At 36.5% G+C, this 22,461-nt stretch overlaps 1 protein-coding gene across 1 annotated transcript; it reads right to left on the minus strand.

Moving 5' to 3' along the window:
- Window positions 1-19,923: 19,923 nt before the first annotated feature.
- LOC149138670 (hydroxycinnamoyltransferase-like) lies at window positions 19,924-21,444 on the minus strand. Its single transcript, XM_089450454.1, has 2 exons — window positions 21,004-21,444; window positions 19,924-20,928 (listed from the first exon to the last, which is right to left on the minus strand). Exons 1-2 carry the CDS (start codon window positions 21,442-21,444, stop codon window positions 19,924-19,926), a joined length of 1,446 nt encoding a protein of 481 aa, XP_089306580.1.
- Between the last annotated feature and the right edge of the window lie 1,017 nt (window positions 21,445-22,461).

A 22,461-nucleotide genomic window follows, 5' to 3' on the forward strand; every position in this document is an offset into this window, starting at 1 on the left:
GGGAATTGACAATATGCACCGGTAATAGGATTTTGACCAGGTTGCATATGAGGACCTACTTGTAGAATATAAGGTGAATTTTGAATTTCTTGTGAACCATATGGAACATAACACTGTTGGTGGGGTATTTGGGCCGAATAAGGTTGTTGATACTGGAAATTACTTGCTCTAGCTAGAATAGATTATTCAGCGGGATTAGGAATACTACTGACAGGTTGACTCACACCAACCATGTGAGGTTGTGATCCACTCACATGGGTTCCATTTGAGACAAGAGGGATATTTGGATTTCCCCCCCATGTTGTGAATGAGGTGGTGACACAATTTGTTCACTTGATGGGGGAATTGAGGGACTTATAGAGGCATTAACTGAAACTTTCAGTTGCACTAGGATTGTAGGTTGGAACGAAGGTAACAGTTTTGTCAGAATAGTCGATTGAATAGGAACTGAAGTAACGAAAGTTTGTACAGGGATATGAGAGGTCACGTTAGCAATAAACATACCAGAAGTAGGCATAGCATTCGATGACCACATTGGATTATGGTATAATGAAAAAGCACTGGGAGTTACTGAAACTAGTTGAGCCAAGGTGGTATAACCATGTGGAAGCATAGGCCCACTGTTTTCAGGAGGTGGTTAAAATGGAACTCTTCCTCCATAAGTAAAACCTTCCTACAGAAAGTCGTATTCAGAATCATTATCAACACTAGGAGTGTGAGTAGCGGAGACTTCTGGAGGACCTCAAGGAGAGTTTGGAAACTCACCTTCTGAAGCCATAGGTGGAAACAGTTGGTGAGGGGGAATCCAAGATGGTCATGGAGATAACTCCAAAGGAACATCGGGTTGATCATATGGACTATAAGGTTGTTGATTAGATATCACCAATAGATCAAAAAACGAATTCAGAGGGTATAAAACAAACCTCTGTGGACTCTTAGGGGTTTCTCGACCAAACTCCTGAGACGACGATGAGTCTCGAGGTGGGGGAGGAGAAGCAAGGGGTTGGATACTTGGAAAAATTCCAAGTTCAAAGCCTTGAGCTTCAAGTGAATATGAAAGTTCAGGACGAACTCCTTGTGATGACCCTTCAGTATCAAATGATCAAGGGGAACGATGAGGTGAACGCAATGTTTTAGCCACAATGAATTTCTCTCAAAAGGAAAAGGAGAAGAGATGATTTCGTTGAGGGCTTTATAAAAATTAAAATTTACAATGAATTACTCAATGTGAGGTGAAGAAGCAACTGCATGGGTTCGACATATTATCGTTGGCAGTTAATTTTATAACTTAAAACAACCAATAAATAAAAAAGGGTTATACTAGGCAAGAGAATTTAACAAGTATCCTTGAACCGCAATATACACCTTAGCCGAAACCAAGGACTTGATGTACAATGACCAATCTCCCTGAATGTTGTGTTCGGTGTATCATGTTTACAATACAGCATACTCGTATGATGACCAATCTCCCTGAATGTTGTTTTCGCTGTATCATGTTTACAAGGCGACATACTCGGTTACATGTGGCTAAAAGATAGCAATCGAGTGTGGTCTCCCAATATATACTCGATGATACGGGGAGCACAAGTCCGTGTTAGCACTATCTAATGCATAACTGTTCGATGAGAGCGTTCTCATATACTTGCCATACTAAAGTGCCTCCTATATATCCAAAAGTACTAGAGAACCTTCGATATACTTCCATACTGGAACGAGATTTCACCCCCAGGATACAATGCAGGTAGTTAATGACAACTGCTATATTTAAAGACACCAAAACACCTCTCTAGGCTATACCTCTAGATATTTGCATTAGGTTACAAATGCTCCTTAGGTTAATTGAGGTAAATTTTAAGTTTATCTTGAATTAGGTTTCAATTTTATGGCTCAATGATGTCACATGAATTCCTATGATGCAACTAAATGAGAAAAAAAAAATCTTTTCATTTGATGAAGACTAAACTAATGAGGGAAGAGAGACAATAAAACAATACATCAATCAAGAAAAATGCATCAAAACATATCTCCCTAACTTTTTGAATGAAAGATGTAAAAAATGAAAACTACTCTTTCACTTTCACTAATGAATGCAATGCCAAAATGCAATATTAGGAGAGACAAAATCACTTTCTTTCACTAAGATGCACTAATATTTTGTTCTTTTCTTCCACTTTGATTCAAAATGCAAACTAATGCATAAGCAACAGAAAAATGGATTTCAAAACAACTAAAATGAAAATTTCATTCACTTTTGGTTTGGAATAAAACAAAACATTTCAAAAATACTTAAATGAAGAGATCCTTTCACTTTTCTTTTTGAAACAATGAACTCAAAACAAGCATATACTTTCAGTTTCACCAAAGCAAACAACCGTAATCTACATTTGACAATGGAGCTAAAGTAATTTTCAAAGTACAAATATGACCCAATACTAATGAAAACAACTTCGCAAATATGAACCGAAAGCAACTTGAAATTGATGTCCTGATCACTGTAAAACTCCTAAACAGAGGCAATTGATCTCACAAAGGCAAGCCAAGTGGTGAGTGAAGGGTAACCTAGACCTAGAAACCCTAGAAGACAATCCAACTTCAATCACACACCAACAAAATCAAGGAGACAATTGTAACCATTGGGGACCAAACTTCGCCACCTAACTGTTCGACCATGTCCTCGGTACTTTTCATTGGATAGGCCTAGTGTATATACAAAACCTAATTAAATAATATGTCGTAAATGAGGTGGAAAAGGTAACTCTTCCATTTCATTTTCCCAAAGTGCTTAATTCATACCTATGAAATATGGAAAAAATGGAAAAATATTCATTAATGTGTTCAAGTCTTCATTTATCTCTTCTATCTCCTCATCTTTATTGGTCTTGATTTTCTCTTCAAATTTATTGATGTATTCCATATCTATATTTCTATTACTATCTTCATCGGGTATGAGTTCCTTGGCTATAGTTGGAAACACTCCTTGTTTTGTCTGCAAAATGTGTTGCCTCTTCCCTTTGATACTTTCTTCTAATCTATTTGAGTTCTCTCTAAAACTGTTTGAGTCTCCTTTTCTGACATAATTGCTATATATTATTCTTTTATCTTCTTCTATTTCTTTGTCCATAATGAGTTACTAATTCATGCTAATTAGTAATGGTAGCAAATTTCCTTAGCTACTTTCTTTAAAAATGCCCCAAATGTGAACTGAATCTCTACAAGACTTCAAATAAAAAGCATACCAACAAAGGCCTCAAATGTTACATGAAGTCATACCACTGGTAGCTAATTATGATATTGAAATGCACCTCCTATAGTAATAAACAATTCTGAATTTTTATTTATTTATTTTATTTAACTAATAAAACATTTTTAGTTCCTTATATCTCTATACCATAAAATTTCAACCACAAATGAAGGTATTTTTACATGAAGTTTGAAAAGTAAATGAATATTTCACAAGCCAAACTTTCGACCAATGATGTGGCTAATTTATAATCATCATGCGACTACAATATTGTTTAAGAAAATAAATCAATGGACTTCTTTACACTAAAATCTGGAGTTGCCTGCTTATACAATCGCCTCCTAATCTTTCTCTTGAGGATTCAATTTCTCCTCTTGCTCGCAATCAATGACAACTTACAAGGTTAGGGTTGTATTATAGTGGCAACGCCAATCATGGTCCCACTCATGACAATCATGGGAAAGAAAACAACACTCTATCAAATAGTGCTAGAGTGTCCCTGCCATTTCTCCTACCCACACATCTGCACACACAATATAAATTTCTCACACAACGCTCACAAATTTCACACTGACAATACACAACAATTTCTCTTGATGCTTATCAATGGCTTGAGAGGTCAACCCCGCTAGACAATAGCAGGCCACTCCAACAAAAAAATGAAATTAATTAACACTGAACATAGAGAAAAACATACATCAAGCAAAATCATTATTCAAAGAAAAGACACAGGGGATTTCTTAAGCTCTGCACGCTAGCCACATGCAAAAATGGTCTGATATAGGTCTTTCCCACGTGCAAAATTATCCCAAGTCACACGAACAAGAAAAATGCTCCTCTAGTTATACAACAATCTTCATATAGCAAACTTGGTCATGCCACAGATAGTCCACATGACTCTATCACTCGGCCACACTCAACATGGCAAGGCGCCTTGCAAATAACTCCACATGAGACAGAGTTCTTGATCATAGTAGCCATTCTAGATTTTGTTGCATTCAGCAAAATAGACTCCAAATTCAGGCTTTTGTGATCCATATTACATTAAGAAGAGTCTTTTCGGTAGAAATCACATAGGTTCGAAAGGCGTGGGCAAAAGTTTCTTCTATGTGATTTCTACCGAAAAGAATCTTCTTAACTAGACTTCGTCGAACAACAATGACACACGCCATCACACTGATATCATCAGCTCTTAGACCAACTTAAAGAAATATGGACCACTGATAATTGAATTATAAAGAAACTTTTTTTATTAAAACAACCAATATCCAAGCCCTTTCATCACCTCTTATATAATCCAAGAGAAACTAAACACCCTCTCAGCCTTTCTAGCACTATTAATTTTGTAAACATATTTGCACAATTTCCTTGAAGTTGGACATTTATGAGATTTATTTTCGAAGAATCAAGGTCTATATCCTTTCTTTCCTTGCTCCAACTTGGCCCTCTTCTTGTCATCACAAGTTTTTTGGAAGGTTGGCTTATTCCTACTCTGCTCATAAAAGTACTTTTCCTTCCACAAAGATTCACCAGAAGTATTAGGCTCATTAAATTTAATTTTTTGACCACATAATGATTGCAACCCACTTACAAATATTTGTATTTTTGTGTTTTTCATCTTAATAAAACTAGCATACCTCACTAATTAAGTGATTTTTCTTCCATATTCCTTGATTGTCACACTTCCCCACCTTAAACTCAAAGAACTCTCCAAAATTTGCTTCATAATAATGTTTTTACAAATATTCCTTTTTAACTTCCATGAGATTTAGTCTTCTTCCACCACATAATTTATTTTCCCTTCAAGTGGTAAATTGCAACTTAGACCTCTAATTTGGATGAGAAATTGTACAATTACAACTACTTTCTTATCTCCAACAACCAAGATTCAACTTCCTCTCTTTCCTTATGCGCACCAACAAATGTAGAAAGCTTAATCTTCCTAAGCTCTCCTTGCAAGTTATCCAAGTTAGGTTTCCTTATTTGTTGTTTAATTGGTGATATACTTGTACTAGTCCTAGATTTTGTGGTAACATAAGATCTCTTAGCTAAATGTCTTGGTGGGTGATGCTGATGCCTACCAACACTCCTAAAATTCCTTAAGCTTCCATGATCCTCTCTCTCAAAATTTGAATAAAGTTCCTCTGACTTCCATGAATAAATTTTCTTATTCATTCTCCTTTATAAATTATTTAAGCTCTATAGAATATAATTATTAGTTTGTTATCATTCCTTCATTAACCTTTTATTATTAATCTTCTGTATTAACAACTTTATTTTCCAATTTTTCATGGTCTCTCCTAAGTTTCTAATCTCTAGCCTACTTCTTCCATGTCCATTTCACTCACTATCAACATTATCCATGCTAGCATTCATACCTCTAACTTATTCTTCATGACTATAGGTCACCTGGGTATTTGTTCTACTTCCAATCCTCACCTTAATTCTACTCTTGTAGGCCACCAATAGAATTCTTTTGATTTTCTAAGAAATTTTTATCCTAAATAAATAAAAAAATTGGTTGAAAGATGCAGTCTCCTCCTTGATAGCTTTCTATTAAATACTTTCTTTCCCAAATATAAGTTTTGGGTTGGGAATTTGTTGGTAATATTAGCATTTATGTCAAATGGATATGAAATTTTGATGTCAATTAAAGAATCAATGTGGATTTTAGTGATAAAGATTCAGGGTTGATCCAATGAATATTCAAGATGATTAAAGTTGTGTGTAAGGTTGATCAAATGAAGGATGATCCAATATTACAATGTGTGTTTTCATGAACAATGACTGAGGTAATTTTTTTTTTATAATCAAATAAATCCATGGAACATGAGAACTTGAGAACAAGATTTGGATAACTTAAAATTTCCATTGAACATGAATGCTATCAGTTTACATTTCTAAGAAAGTGAACTCGGTTGGTTTATATCCAAGCCCTGAAATTTTTGAGTTGTAATCATATTTCTTTCTAATTCACGTGACCTTTTTCTAGTGCTAAAGGTACTATAGGGGTGCTTGAAGTCATTAAAATTGAAGTTATTATAGATATGTGTTATCTAGGTAAATCCTCTCTGCGGACAAAGGCGATCCCTCTAGCCCAATGAGTGGGCCTAGAAACAAACGAGACAATCTACATGGCACTATCCTAGATTACAATCGAAATAAGAGAAGAGGAAGGAGACCTACCTCGTTTTGATGCTATAATGCACTCCTTTGTTGAAGATCTTGATCGCTTTCTCTTATGGCTCAGTGCTTTCTTCTCACAATGTTTGAATACCTGCATAAGAGGCCAAAGACACAACAAAGCATAAAAGTGCAACAAGCATAATCAAATGTAATCCACTTAACAGATTAAGGAGCATTAAGATAAATGAAGCATTGACACAAGCATTTATGGAAAGTGAACCAACAGTTGTATATACTAATAAACAAAAGAAGAAGCATACAACCTCGACCTTGATGTTAGTATCCCTCCTTGAGTGAATGTCCAAATCCAAGCTCAATCTCTCCAAGCACTCCTTCTTCAAGCTAAAGTGAATAACATGTAGGCACCATCTCAGCATAAGGGTGCAAATAATTAGAGACCAACCATTTGGGAATGGAGGGGAATGAATATATAGGTAGGGAGAGGGAGTTAGTATCTCACCAAAGATAGGGGAAGGTCCTCATCTCAAGGAGGAAGCTCATAGGGATAAGATCAAAGGGAAATATTGGGAGAATTCGACCAAATCCATAATGAACATCATACAACTCGCTATTCTGGAAGCCTCTAGATCACGAAGCTTCTCCTCCTCTTTAGGAAAACTTTCCTTCTAGGGATCAACGAAAGTATCCAGGCCAAATATGCGTTGGTAGTGTGAGGCTCATATGGTGCAACCTGCCATCAACACATGCGGGCAGTGTCATAGTGACGCCAACCTAGAAATTAGGGTTTGAGCTATTTTTTCTCAGGAAAAGCTCAAGGAAACTTTTCATTAGTTCTTTAGGGAGGATCTAGACTACATATTAGGATGGGTACACTGCACAATTGTCAAGTTTTGGTACTCTGAGGTATGACACAGGGAATTTCAAGAAGTGCGACGAAATATTGTGTAACAATATGGAAAATAATTTTTATTTTTTTCCCTAATTCAGGGGATAGATGTAGATTAGATTCTAGCTATTAGTGTCCACAAATAATATTGGAATTTTATTATCAATGTCCACAACCCATATTGATAGTGGATAACCAACATCCATGTCCTACAACAAATATAAAGATATTTGCGAGCATTGCCTTATGCAATCATTGATGTTGGGCCATGATTCTTCAATTTTGTTAATAGTACGAGGTGTATTTGTCTTGATTTGAACTTCAAACTTGGGAATGAAGAGGTAGAGTACAAACAACCTTGGAATACATAGAGTCAACCCTTCACTTCTAACTCCTAAACGAAATACAAACAATTAGAAAGATTTGTATATAAAAGATGCATCTATAAATGATAGCAATGCTAGAGAATTGAGTTATGTGAGAAAAAAGTTCATGAATTGCCTAGTAAGAAGAGAAAGAGAAAGAGGAGAATAAGTGAATCATAATTGAGGAAGAGAAGGAGAAAAGATAAGAAACTGAAAAGAGGACAAAAAAGAACTCAGAGCATAGACAAAGACTAGGTAACCAACAAAGTGAATTTATCATTTTCTTAGGGGATTGTTGTCTCCTTTTAGGTCTTAGCCTGAAAAAGAGTAGGTCGGATATTGTAGAAGAGGGAGTAGGAGCTTTCCTTCACATCACTACAACCCAAATTCATGGATTTCCCTCTATAATTTTCCACTTATATCAGTTGTATACTGTTAAGTTATGGTATGTTCTATGCTTATAACAGTTTACTTCTTTTTCTTATTATATTCCACAGATTAACAATCACATGTACATAAAGTAAAGTGCATATAGAACATTAAACAATCCGTAGAAAACAAGCCAAGACAAGAGACACAAGATGTGGTGGCTAACCAGGGACAAACCCCACAATGTGTGGGGAAACCCTTTGATCAAATCTTCTTTTATATTCAATAATTTAGTAGAGAGAAATAGTACAATAAATCTGATTTATATCAGCAGTAGCAAACCCTAGATCAACAGCATCAGCATTAGCGGCTTCATCATCAAACTAGGGCAGACGATATCTCACAAACCAACCGTCGGATCGGCTTGATTCCACAACAAAAAGTTGCGGCTTCCATAGGAGGTTCAGATGAACCTACAATGTAGTTCAGATGAACCTACAATGTAGTTCAGATGAGGAGATATTCTAGTCCACGTAGGTCAATCTTTACTTCTGCAGTTGCAGCTTTAGTTTCAGCAGTTTCGGCTTCAAACTAGGGCAGTCGATATCTTGCAAACCGTCCGTCGGATTGACTTCATTCCACCACCAAAAGTTGTGACTTTCAGAGGAGATCCAGATGGACCTACATCACAATTCTAAGGAGGATATCTGATGGTCAATGCTGGTAAAACTTTGGATCTGCAGTTGTAGCTTCAGGTTCAACAGCTTCCGGCTTCACATGTGTGAGAGAGAGACCCTTTTCTGCGCAATAGAGAAGAGACTCATTTCTACGCAGTAGAGAGAGAGAGATGTGATGAGATGAGTGAATCCAAATGAGGAAAAGTCCTCTTATATTTATACACAATGTTGGTGTTTGAATAGATGCGATTGTTGGGCTTCTAAGCCTACATGAGTTGTAGGTCGGCTTGATAATAGTTCCATAATCAAAATAAATTCATATCTCCATGAATACTTATCGGAATCGGATGAACTTTATATCAATCCTACACCTCTAGATGAGAGGAATCTAATATAAATATTATCAGCCATGAATAAGATGACCCACATGAAGTTTTTCCCTAGTTTCCAATTTTAACATATACATGTGTTGAATGTCTTGCTTATGTGTATGCTTTTGAATTCATTGTTAAATGTTGAACACATAAAGAACTCCACTTACCGCAAAAGATAAGATCCAAAGTTGTTAAAATAAATTTAATTTGGCCACTTTAAATACATAATTATTTATTCACCACCCCCCCCCACCCACACTGTTATTGCTAAGCATTGATCAATTTGTATAAGAGAAAGGTTCCATTTTTATCAACCTAACAACTGGAAGGAAGATATAGATAATGAGAATAGCTAGTTAGGAAGGGTGCTCAACAAATAAAGCTCCTTTGTTTAATGGTACTAATTATATCTTTAAGAAGATAAGAATGAAGACATATATAATGTCCCTTGGTGCAAATGTCTAAGTTGCAGTGGAGAATGGCTATGAAGAGCCACATATAATAGGTAACAAGGAAGACACGCTTGATTTTGCATTCAATGCAAAAGCCATGAATGCCATCCTTAGTGAGCTATCTTAACTATAATTTATAAAAGTAATGCATTATGAGACTACTAAATAAATGTGGGATAAATTGAAAAACATTCATGAAGGAGATGGTAAAGTAAAGTTGCCTAAATTACAAGTTTTTAGAATGCAATTTGAGTCCTTAATAATGAATGATGGTGAAGACATAGGTAAGTTTTTTCTTATAGTGGATGAAATTGTTAATGTTATGAAGGGCCTAGGTGAAAAAATTAAGTTGTTTGCAATAGGCCAAAAAGTTTTGATATCACTACCTATTTTAATCCCAAGGTATCACAACTGATGAAATTTATAACAATTCATAACTAGCAATGGATCAAATGCTTGGTTCCCTAAAAACATATGAAATGAGGATTACAAAATGAAATCAACCATATGGGATGCATCATTCAAGGTAGACAAGAAATCTATAGAAGATTATGAATGCTCATGCTCAGACTCAGATGAAGAAAAGACAAAAATTTGTAAGAAGATTGAACAGAGGGACATGTAACTACAAAGTAAAACTTCCTTTTAAGTGATTTAATTATGGAAGAGTGGGGCATTATGCCTCAAAATGTCCATATAAGAAGGAAGATAAAATTTATAAAGAGAACAGAAAGAAAAAAATTAATAGAGTGAAGAAAGAAAAAATATTTTATGCACAAGGAGATAACAACTCCTCCAAAGACACAAGTGAATCTTTTGATGAAGAGGGAATTAGTGAATTTATGCTTATGGCCCTAGAAACCTAGTTTGAAGAACATAATGATTGTGAATAAGAAGAAGAACGAGAAGTAGATCATGATGGGGAGATAATTAGTGCCCTTGAAGAAATTAACAGATTCAAGTAGAAGAATAAGAAACAAAAATAAATTTTGTTAAAATATGTTAAAGAAGAGCCTATGTCTAAAGGGCATATCTAGTTAAAATTTGAATTAGAAGAGTCCAAAAAGGTTAAAGACATTATGCTGTAACAATTAAAAGAAAAAAAGAAAAGAGCGTAAGAAGATAGAAAAAGAAGTAGTTGTCATAAGAAAGAAGCAAGAGAAAGCACAAACTAAATTGAACATGAACCATAAATACATAAAGGGGTATGAAAAGTTGGAAATGATATTGAATGATCTCTAGTTATAAAATTTGGTTTGGGCTACGAAGCAGAAACCAATGAGAATAAGATAGAAGATAAAAATAGCATCAACTTTGTTAAAGTCATCATAGGAGACAATGACAATTGACAACAACCAAAGAATAAGGATGCCAACAATGGACCTCAACAATAGCAAGGCAAGAATGCACCTTAGTAGCAGCAAAGCACTAATCCTATTCAACCACAATAAACAAGAAGATTGAACGAACAAGAAATGAGTTACCATAGACCTTACTTCTTCAAAAGACAAAATCATGAGATGCCAAGGAGATGTTATTCACAAGTACCATCCAAGACCTGTTTCGTGGATGAATTGATGTCATCACCATAATTTTTTAAATGATCTTCTTGTTGGAATTACGATGCATGTGTTGTACTTGATGCCAACCCACTTGTAGTAGAACATCTCACTTATATATAACTAGATGAATCTACAAAAGAGAGATCAGATGTGATAGAATACATGGGATGCAGGGCATCTCAAAGGAATCAGTTTAGATGTAATGAACAATGAAAACTCATTACAATGACAATTCTCAGTATGGAAAGTTAACTTTGTCATCAAGTCCAAAGGGGGAGATTGTTGGCATTATGATACAGGTGTTGTCCTTGATGGAAACTTACTAAGATGACAGATCACAGTTTGGGCTCACAGAATGAAGAAAAAGAGATATACGCAGGTTCCCCTTGATAAAGCTGCATATACACGCGAGTTAGCCGACCAAAAGGTGCGTATACGTATACACGCACTTTCATGCAAGGGAAGGCGCATACATTGGATTTTGGTCCGTGGTATTTGGACCATGGTATTGTGATCCATAGTATTGGTCCAAGGTATCTTGTCCGACGTATTGACCCTAGGTATTTGGTCCATGGTATTGGTTCTAAGTGGTTTTGGACCATGGTATTGAGTAAGGCCTAAGACTATAAAAGGAGGAGAAGATCATTAGGCAAAGGTACTCAGAAAGTCTTGAATATCTGATGAAGTATGAGATCTAGTATGCAGGTTATGGTTTCATAATGCTTTGCTTGATTTGAGCTAAGAAGGAATCTCATCGGTTGATGGAGAACAAGATCTAAGGATAGATTGGGATCTAATGGCTTGGAATGAATCATCTCTATACGATTTGATCACGCTTATTCTAGATCTGTATACTGACACATGTAATGTTCTGTAAATATTATGATCTGGGTATAACTCAAGTTTGGAATAGCTGCAAATCATGAATGAATATTTACAGATGTATACGCTGGTTGACTATGATAAAAGCGTGTACATATGTAGGTTAGATACATCTAAGTAGCGTATACCATATGAAATATGATGTTTGAAGTTACAGGTGGTTCTGGTTGTTGATGAGTTCTAATGACTGTTTACTGGTGTCAGTATTCTGCATATTCAATTTGGTTGATTGTGTTTAGCTTCAGTGTTGATGGATGAGATCTAATAATGGATCAGGATCATAATGACTTATCTTTATGTGATCTGATGGACTAGATCTGGTTGCTAACACACATATTATCCTTGTATATGTAATGATCTGGGTATGTCTGAAGTTAGGAAGTGCAGTGAAGTTATAAGTAAGTAATTAATGACATGTACGATGGTTCGCTTTGGTGAAGTTGCGTATACACGCTGGTTCGGATCTCCAAAGTATCGTATACACTTTGATGCATGATTTTTGATGATACAGTTAGATCTAAACATTGCTGCAGAGTTCTGTGTTCTGCTTTGTGTTCTGGTGACTGCAGTTTGTTGGCAGGGTTTCAGTGATTCAGTATTGGGTGATTCAGAGATTAATGATGCTAGTGTTGATTGATTGTGTGCTTCAATGATATTAATGGGTCCAGTATGAAAATTGGATGAAACATGGCCTTCAAATTATGATGTTGTGCTTCAAGAGTATCCAGTCTGAAAATTTATGAAACGTGGTACCTGGAGGAAGAAAGAGAAGGTTGTAGCCTTCTATAGGTCAGCACCTACATAATAGTACTTCAGCTAGTACAAGAGCTAAGGGGGTTGTAGCTCCCTTCCAGGAGAAGCTGGAGAATGAGAGAAGGTTGTAGCGTTCTATAGGTTGGCACCTACATATTAGTACATGAGCTAGTACAAGAGCCAAAGGGGTTGTAGCTCCCTTCCAAGAGAAGCTGGAGAATGAGAGAAGGTTGTGGCCTTCTGCAAGTAGAAGCCTGCATACTGGTATAATTCTGCTCCAGTACAAAAATATTATAAAAAGAAGTTTCTTATTAAAGGAAGATAGAAATGAATTGCAACAGGTGGTTTTCACCCACATTGGGTTTCTACCTTACATCATGGTGTTCATGTGTGTGATGATCTATTCTGTTTTACTACACCTGTTTACTATTTATATGGTTAATAAAGTTCCGATGCACTAACTAAAGATCAGCAATTTAATGGATCAACTGAATCATAAGTTTACTAGATATATGCTAGTTGCATTAGACACAGTTGCATGTACATGCAGGTTCCCTTAACTGAAGTAGCGTATATGAATCTGAGTATGGAAATGAAAAAGTGTTTGATTTGATAATACTGATTCACCCCCTCTCTCAGTATTATTTCCAACAATTGGAATCAGAGCCGGTCCTTTGGTAGAAGCTTGATCGCTTGAAGGAGATCCGTAGAACAATGGGAAAGAAGCTTAAGAAGAAAGCGCCTAAGAAGAAGAAGACATCTCAAAAGAACTATGACTGTGGAAGAATCGATTGGGGAATATGTGGAAGCAACACTTCAGATTCAGAATCACCTCAGAATGAAGATGAACAAGCAAAAGAGCTATCAGGTATGAGTTTGTTATTCTCTGGTGATACATTTCTCCATCCATTTGAAGATGATGAAAGTGATAGAGAAACAACTGAATTTGCTCTTATGGGTGAGAAATAAAGATATCAAATAGAGGAAAAATTTAAAAGGCTTACAGAAAAAATTAGAGATCAACAAGATCTATTGCACAAAAGGGAATGCGTCTCCAAAGAAGAAGTTACCAATCTAAAAGTTCAACTAGAAGAAGGAAACAAGGTAAGGAATCTATTCAGGGAAAAGGAAGATCAATGTCAAAAGTTGTAGGATGAAGTAACATCATTAAGAAATGAAGTAAATGAAAGGAGCACAACAATCAAGAAACTCAGAGAAAGATCCAGTTACTATGAAAGTCTTGAAGCTACGATCCTCTCCCTAAAAGAAGATATTGAAGAATCAAATAAGCAGAATATGGAACTACTCCAAGCTCTTGAAAAACAAGAAAACAAAGTTATTGAATTAAGACATCAGTTGGAAGAAGGAAGAAAAGCTGAAGAAAACATGAAGAAGCAGTATCATGAAAAGGAAGAGCAACATCAGGGTGAGGTAAATATTCTAAAAGATAACTTAGAAGAAAAAGATAAACTCTTACGATTTCAAGATAGTACTAAGATATTGGATGATATTCTTAGTAGTCAAAGGTCTCTTGCTATCAAAACTGGTCTTGGTTTTCATGAATTTGTTGAAGATGAATCTAGTTCACAAAATAAGACAAGGAACTCTAATGCACAATCTGAAATACTTAACAAGGAGATGAGAGGTCAATCCCATCAACAACCAAGGAAAGAAATTCTTTAAAGAAATTCTTTTACTCCTCCGATGAATAATGTTGAATGTTATGTGTGTCATAATCTTGGACATGTTGTAGCCAGATGCAGAAGTAGAATGGTTCAAGACCATCACACAGAAAGATCATCACATTCCAGGTACTTTAAGGGATATTGTTTTTCTTGCAATATGTTTGGTCACAAAGTTGTTGATTGCTGCAGAAGGAATATGAAACATGTAAGATGTTATGCATGTAACAAGCTTGGACATATAGCAAAGCAATGCAGGAACAAAGTACAGGCACCATACCAAAAAGAGAAAACATCATCACACTTGAAGATATGGAAGAAGAAGGAAGTACAGTCAGAAAGATGTGGCACAACACAATGTACATACATAATAGACTCAGAGGAAGCTGAAAGTGTAAAACTTCAGTGTTCTCAATCTCATATGCAAGTTTCATAAAGAGAATTTTCTGATATACGCGATTTAGACACTGCACAGTCATGTATATGTCAGTTTGAGAAAAGCAGTAGGAAAGGCTCAGGAAAAGGGTCTAATATGATTCAGTCCATTATTTTCTCTGTTTGATAATGGTTACAATCTGCTGATGATGTGTGGAAATGTCTTGATACTTGTAAGATGTTTAGAAGTGTTTTGATCCTAACTTGATGATGATGATGCCTTGATACTTCTTGTTGATCTTTGCATGATCAGATCTGACAGTAAACAAGATGGCACAGGTTCAGGGGGAGCATATGCTTTTAATAATGCATTGTTGGCATTATGGTTAGTAGTCCTTGGTGATGATGCTTATATGGCTAAATGATACATCTTGCTATGAGTTGTCCATGACAAAATCTCATATGATTCTTGGGGTTACATAGTTGGTGTTCAGATCAGATTTGTGGTTGATTCTCTGATGATGCATATATGGTGCTTACATGGTGATCTTCATAAGGATAAGGAGAAGTACAAAGCTTGAATACACAACTTCATTACTTGATGATGAGTCACTCATATGCTGCTATCGACATATAATACAGTTATGATGCAGGATTCCTATAGTTCTTGGCACTCACATGGATGAGGATTGTTGCTGTCTTGACAAAAGATCTTGAGCTCAAGATACATAGTGCTATATACAGTATGTTGGATACATGGATGATTACTTAAAGTCGCATTGTTGGAGATATGATGATGATGAATTCTTTCCTATATGATGATAGGTTGATACTTACATATGTTGATTGATGCAGATGAGGGATGTTCCCGAGTGATGATACATGGATAGTATATAAGATCATGCAGATCTTGATGATGATGTGATGACTATGGTGTTTTTCACATATGATATAATGTGAATGATTTTGTATGACATATGCAGAATTGATTCATGGAAGGTTATGATAATGCTCAAGATCAAGAGGATGAATTGATATCTATATGCAGACATATCTTGGCACAGGTTGATGCTATCTACACTAATGGACATATATAGGTTGCTGGTCTAGATGTTGTTGACAGATGCTTATGGAGCAGATCATACACTGTGTATGATAGTTGTTGATTACTATCATGGTCTTATTTAGATGTTTGGTCTCTGTTATAAATGTCATGTAAAGGTCATATCAAGACTCATGATGTAATAGTTTGTCTCTGTCTATTGTAGTCATTTGATGAATCCCTTTTGTAATTTGTACCCCCACTATGCATGGGAAGGATGATGTAATATTTTAGTCATGTATAAACAATTGGTATCTGGTATATCCCCACTAGGTTGGGTGGATGAGTCAATATTGGTATATCCCCACTTGGTTGGGAAATGGATGTATGTATGAGTCTTTGGTGATAGGAAGGTCATTTATGATGTATAGAGTCATGTTGTAGAACATCTTTTTGCAGACCTTGCTTACAGTCAGGGGGAGCATGAACAACATACTTCAGCAAAGCAGAGATTTCAGCATGTACTGAGAGGGAACATGGACAAATTGGTACACCTTGGCATATACAAAGGGGGAGCTCAATCAGAGATTTCAGCAGGTACTCAAGGGGAGTATGGACAATGGAATGTATATCAAGAAAGAGAATATCTTGGTCTGCCCTTTGCCCTTGATGTCAAAGGGGGAGAGTGACTTGGTATGGTTGTTGCCATCAAGTCCAAAGGGGGAGATTGTTGGCATTATGATGCATGTGTTGTACTTGATGGCAACCCACTTGTAGCAGAACATCTCACTTATATATAACTAGATGAATCTACAGAAGAGAGATCAGATGTGACAGAATACATGGGATGCAGGGCAGCTCAAAGGAATTAGTTCAGATGTAATGAACAATGACAACTCATTAAGATGACAGTTCTCAGTATGGCAAGTTAACTTTGCCATCAAGTCCAAAGGGGGAGATTGTTGGCATTATGATACAGGTGTTGTCCTTGATGGCAACTTACTAAGATGACAGATCACAGTTCAGGTTCACAGAATGAAGAGAAAGATATATATGCAGGTTCCCCTTGATAAAGTCGTGTATACACGCGGGTTAGCTGACCAAAAGGTGCGTATACATATACACGCACTTTCATGTAAGGGAAGATGTGTACATTGGATTTTGGTCCGTGGTATTTGGACCATGGTATTGTGATCCATGGTATTGGTCCAAGGTATCTTTTCCGACGTATTGACCCCAGGTATTTGGTCCAAGGTATTGGTTCTAAGGGGTTTTGGACCATGGTATTGAGTAAGGCCTAAGACTATAAAAGGAGGAGAAGATCATTAGGCAAAGGTACTTAGAAAGTCTTGAATATCTAATGAAGTATGAGATTCAGTATGCAGGTTATGGTTTCATAATGCTTTGCTTGATCTGAGCTAAGGAGGAATCTTAGCGGTTGATGGAGAACAAGATCTAAGGATAGATTGGGATCTAATGGCTTGGAATGAATCATCTATATACAGTTTGATCATGCTTATTCTAGATCTGTATATTGACACATGTTATGTTCTGTAAATATTATATGATCTGGGTATAACTCAAGTTTGGAATAGTTGCAAATCATGAATGAATATTTACAGATGTATACGCTGGTTGACTATGATAAAATCACATACATACGAAGGTTAGATACATCTAAGTAGCGTATACCATATGAACTATGATGTTTGAAGTTACAGGTGGTTCTAGTTGTTGATGAGTTCTGATGACTATTTACTGGTGTCAGTATTCTGCATATTTAGTTTGGTTGATTGTGTTTAGCTTCAGTGTTGATGGATGAGATCTAATAATGGATCAGGATCATAATGGCTTATCTTTATGTGATCTGATGGACTAGATCTGGTTGCTAACACACATCCTTGTATATGTAATGATCTGGGTATGTCTGAAGTCATGAAGTGCAACGAAGTTATAAGTAAGTAATTAATGACATATACGCTGGTTCGCTTTGGTGAAGTTGCGTATACACGCTAGTTTGGCTCTTCCAAGTAGTGTATGCACTCTGATGCATAATTTTTGATGATACAGTTAGATTTGAACATTGTTGCAGAGTTCTGTGTTCTGCTCTGTGTTCTGGTGACTACAGTTTGTTGACAGGGTTTTAGTGATTTAGTATTAGGTGATTCAGAGATTAATGATGCTAGTGTTGATTGATTGTGTGCTTCAATGATATTGATGGGTCCAGTATGAAAATTGGATGAAACGTGGCCTTCAGATTATGATGTTGTGCTTCAGGAGTATCCAGTCTGAAAATTTATGAAACGTGGTACCTGGAGGAAGAAAGAGAAGGTTGTAGCCTTCTGTAGGTCAGCACCTACGTACTAGTACTTCAGCTAGTACAAGAGCTAAGGGGGTTGTAGCTCCCTTCCAGGAGAAGCTGGAGAACGAGAGAAGGTTGTAGCCTTCTATAGGTCGGCACCTACGTACTAGTACATGAGCTAGTACAAGAGCTAAAGGGGTTGTAGCTCCCTTCCAGGAGAAGCTGGAGAACAAGAGAAGGTTGTGGCCTTCTGCAGGTAGAAGCCTGCGTACTGGTATAAGTCTGCTCCAGTACAGAAATATTGTAAAAAGAAGTTTCTTATTAAAGGAAGATAGAAACGAATTGCAGCAGGTGGTTTTCACCCACATTGGGTTTCCACCTTACATCATGGTGTTCATGTGTGCTTCTTGTGTGTGATGATCTGTTCTGTTTTACTGCACTTGTTTACTGTTTATATGGTTAATAAAGTTCTGATGCACTAACTAAAGATCAACAATTTAATGGATTAACTGAATCATAAGTTTACTGGATATATGCTAGTTGCGTTAGACACAGTTGCGTGTACATGCATGTTCCCTTAACTGAAGTAGCGTATATGAATCTGAGTATGGAAATGAAAAAGTGTTTAATTTGATAATACTGATTCACCCCCCCTCCCAATATTATTTCCAACACTTCTATGTCATCACCATAAATTTTTTATCTTCTATGTCATCATCATAAATTTTTAACTGATTTACGACAATCAAGACCCGATTCATGAAATCTATGTCCTCTATTTCCTTGATCTGCAAACTTTCAAAATATCTTCTAGTATTCTGCAACTTAATAATATTGACTTTGACCATACCTTTATAGCTTGTTGCCAAAGTCTCCCATGCTATCTTTACTGAAGACATGATCATAATTTATGAAACACTACTTGGTCCACTCCTTGCTGGATAAGCTACAATGCTTACACATTCTTTTTTTTGTCTTTATTCCATTGTTCCCTCTTTACATTAATGAGGAATCATTTAGCTACTTCATCTTTAGATTTTGGAAATCCATCTGTAACATATTCCCAAACATCATGAGCCTTCAACGTGGTCTCCATAGTAATGACCCACACATTATAATCTTCCCTATAAGCAATGAAAATTATGACAAAAAAATTGATAAAACCATCTTTCTTCCGATTTAAACAAATCTTCCCTTCAAAAATAGTAAATTTTTTTTAATAAAAACTTTTTCGAACCTCTCTTATTAACTTTTGTAAATGAACCTTTGATAAAATATATGGTTTTTTCAAATCTCTTAACAAAGCCGTCTGATCCTTTTAATAAAACTCTTTGTTTTATTTTGTATAACTAAAAAAATACTTAGTTCAAAAACAAAACCTTTTAAAGCACTTTAACCTCCACACCTTTTAAGAGACTTTTTCATATAAATCAAAACAACCAATGTGACCTCTGAACCCACGTGACCTTCAGACGCTTTGAAATTAAGCGTTTTGAGTTTTTAAACCTTGCTCACGGCATCAGCGCAGGTTTCGAAAGGAGTGAGCAGCATACTCTTCGACAGGCGGAATGCTCGCTGCTCAAGCTTTAACAATGCGACAATTCTGCAACTTGTTTTCTTATAATAAAAATTTGATATTTTTTTAACTTGATCATTTTTATTACTGTCTTTGCAGTTTTGATCATTTTTTTAGCAGAAAGAAAACACAGAAGCTAACTCAAACGAAGAATTAACCACACGGAAACATGGTGCATATATTGTGCAGCGACAAAGAAGGGCTGCACACTAATAAAGAATGAAGCATCATCAATCAATCAATCGGGGATGACCATTAATATCTGTTTCAAGGTTTCCATCTGATGGCGAGGGAGTTTGGTGGACACAGCAATACTCTTTCCCCCTTCTCTTCCGGGGAACAACTTCATCCTTCCAATTTCTTTCAAGGACGCAACCTGTACACTCACTGGCCTTCCCCATCCGTGGTCTATCACGTAAACACGAAATTTCGGAGACATCGCTGTCATTACAATGTAATCATTACATAAATTTCCAAGAGCTGGGTCAATGTTGCCGCTGCCAAGATGAGATTCAACGAAGTCTACAAAATTATTGATGTGCACCTCTGTGCCACAGGCAGAGATGAGTTCTTGGATGAGAGCCGCAGCAAACACGATATCCTGCTCCAATAACTGCTTGGCTGTAGTCCCGGCAATACCGCTGCATACGCAGTTCCCAAAATACGTTGGAGGCAATGGCGATTTTACCCGCCCTCTGAAGTCAATAGGCACTATAAAATAAACGGGCTCGTTCTGTGGAACTTGTCGAGCTCTCATTACGCATCTCCAAAACTGCGCGGAAACTGCTACAAATGAAGTTGAAGCGCCAGATCGTTCCTTCAAAGCTTCAATTAATTTTTCGCTGAAATGAAATGTTGATATTTCCAGATTTGTTTCTAATTCTGCGACAGATTTCTGGATAATACTGTTGTTGTTAGTGTTTTCCACTGAGCCATCACCAGTGCTTGCATTGATTTCTGAATATTTTATGGGCAGTGAATTATTTGGGACAAACCTGAAAATTTTCCCCTCCTTAATCAAATCGGTGACAACTTCTTCACCCCTCAAATAAATGTCGGGTATTGCCCCATGTTCATTGTCCCGCTGAAAGACTGTTCTCATGTGCTGAGGTCTCCTGGAAATAGGAAGTTCTCTGCTACACTCTGCCCAACTGTTCATGAAATGCATAAAGGAATTCCCGTCAGCAATAACGTGATGAAAATTGACTCCGATGCAAAATCCGCCTCCCTGAAAAGCAGTGACCTGCAATAGCCATCGTTACTTTTGAAACATCATCCATAGGAAAATGAAAATGAAAAGCGAGTGAATTTTTCATACCTGTATTGACAGAAGTGAGTCCTCGTAGTTTCCATGGCGGGTCTGGACAAGTTCCTTGAAGAAGTTTTTGTGCTGAAAATTATCAATTTCCACATTCTCAAATGGCATGTCAATGCTTGCTTCAACAAACTCCACTCCCTCATCGTTGCACTCAATTTGGGGCCGACCCCATTCACCACCCTTCATATCCAACCGACCTGCAAATGGATAGAATTCCACCAGAACTAACGACAAGCTTTTCTTTAGCCTCTTCACCATAGCAGGGAAAGCCTTGTCGGCTGTAACGACTGGTGTTTTATAGAAAAGAAGTACGTCCACGTTCTGAGAGGGTATGGTACTAATATCAATGGCGGATAGGAACATGCTATGCTTAGCAGTGGGGATGGCTGGTGCAACAGTGGAAACCCTCGACACCTGTACTTTCATTTGGTATTCTGCCATGGCCGCAGGGTATAAATGATGCAGGAGCATCAAGGGCGTTTTTTTATTTTGTAAATATGTTAAAAGGGGTGTGATAATTTTTAATATTTTATTAATGGGAATAAAATAGGAGAAGGTGAGGATTTTTGAATATTTTTTTATTTAATAAAAAGGATATGAGAGAATTTAATTAGTTGAAAGATTTTAGGGATAAAGATCTATCTTTTAGGGATGTTCAGAGATTTAGGTGTTTGTTGAGAAATTGAAGGGATTGAGCATTTAATTAATTCATTTTTTAAATTGTATAAATTCATCAAGAGTCAAAGGCATGAGAAGGTGTGAGTGAGTGTGAGAAGTGAAACAAAGGTTCTCCTTCGAAGCCTTCTGACAGTTTGTAAAAAAGCCATAGATTTGCATATCTCGCCATGAATAAAAAGCTCTTTGTGAATGTTTGTTTTTATATACATATGTGTATGCTGAATTCGATTCTGTATGAACATGTTTGCGTTTAATAAATTTTGAGATATGGTTCTGCACATAGTTGCAGAAATCGATATTATATAACATTGAAATTGCAGTGGTTAGTTGGAATAATAAATCCGTGTGAATCAATGTGTGTTGAGACTCTACACATGAACTGAAGAATCGATGTTATTAATTGCCAGAGGAAAACTGGGTGTGTTGAATAAATCGATTGCTTTTCTGTTTTGATTGGTAGTGAGGGCGCACGGTAGTCATAAAGCTGCATGAAATTACATTGAAAGTCAATGCAAATATACATCGGGTGAAGTATGATCTAATCGAAGTAAACCGAGACAGAGTTCTGTTTTAATATTAACGCAGAGTTCTGTTTTAATCATGTCAATTGAAAAAGGTTTTTTTTTACCAGACGTTCTACAAATGAAATGAAGGATCTACTGTGAGGCGGTGTTGAAGAAATTATGTTATAAAGTACCTGGAGTGAATTCTGAATGTGGATGCGTTGAATGTTAAAGTCCGCGTGTAGCCTGGAGATATATTGGTAAGTCGTGGTTTACT

Source organism: Pinus tabuliformis, chromosome X (assembly GCF_031772625.1).
Source record: "Pinus tabuliformis cultivar Carrire ecotype Pingquan chromosome X, CPIR1, whole genome shotgun sequence".
NCBI lineage: Eukaryota > Viridiplantae > Streptophyta > Pinopsida > Pinales > Pinaceae > Pinus > Pinus tabuliformis.

Coding starts and splice junctions, on each gene's coding strand:
- LOC149138670 (XM_089450454.1), bottom strand. CDS start 21,444: ATGGCAGAATACCAAATGAAAGTACAGGTGTCGAGGGTTTCCACTGTT. Junction 20,929..21,003: donor ACTCACTTCTGTCAATACAG/GTATGAAAAATT, acceptor TGGCTATTGCAG/GTCACTGCTTTTCAGGGAGG.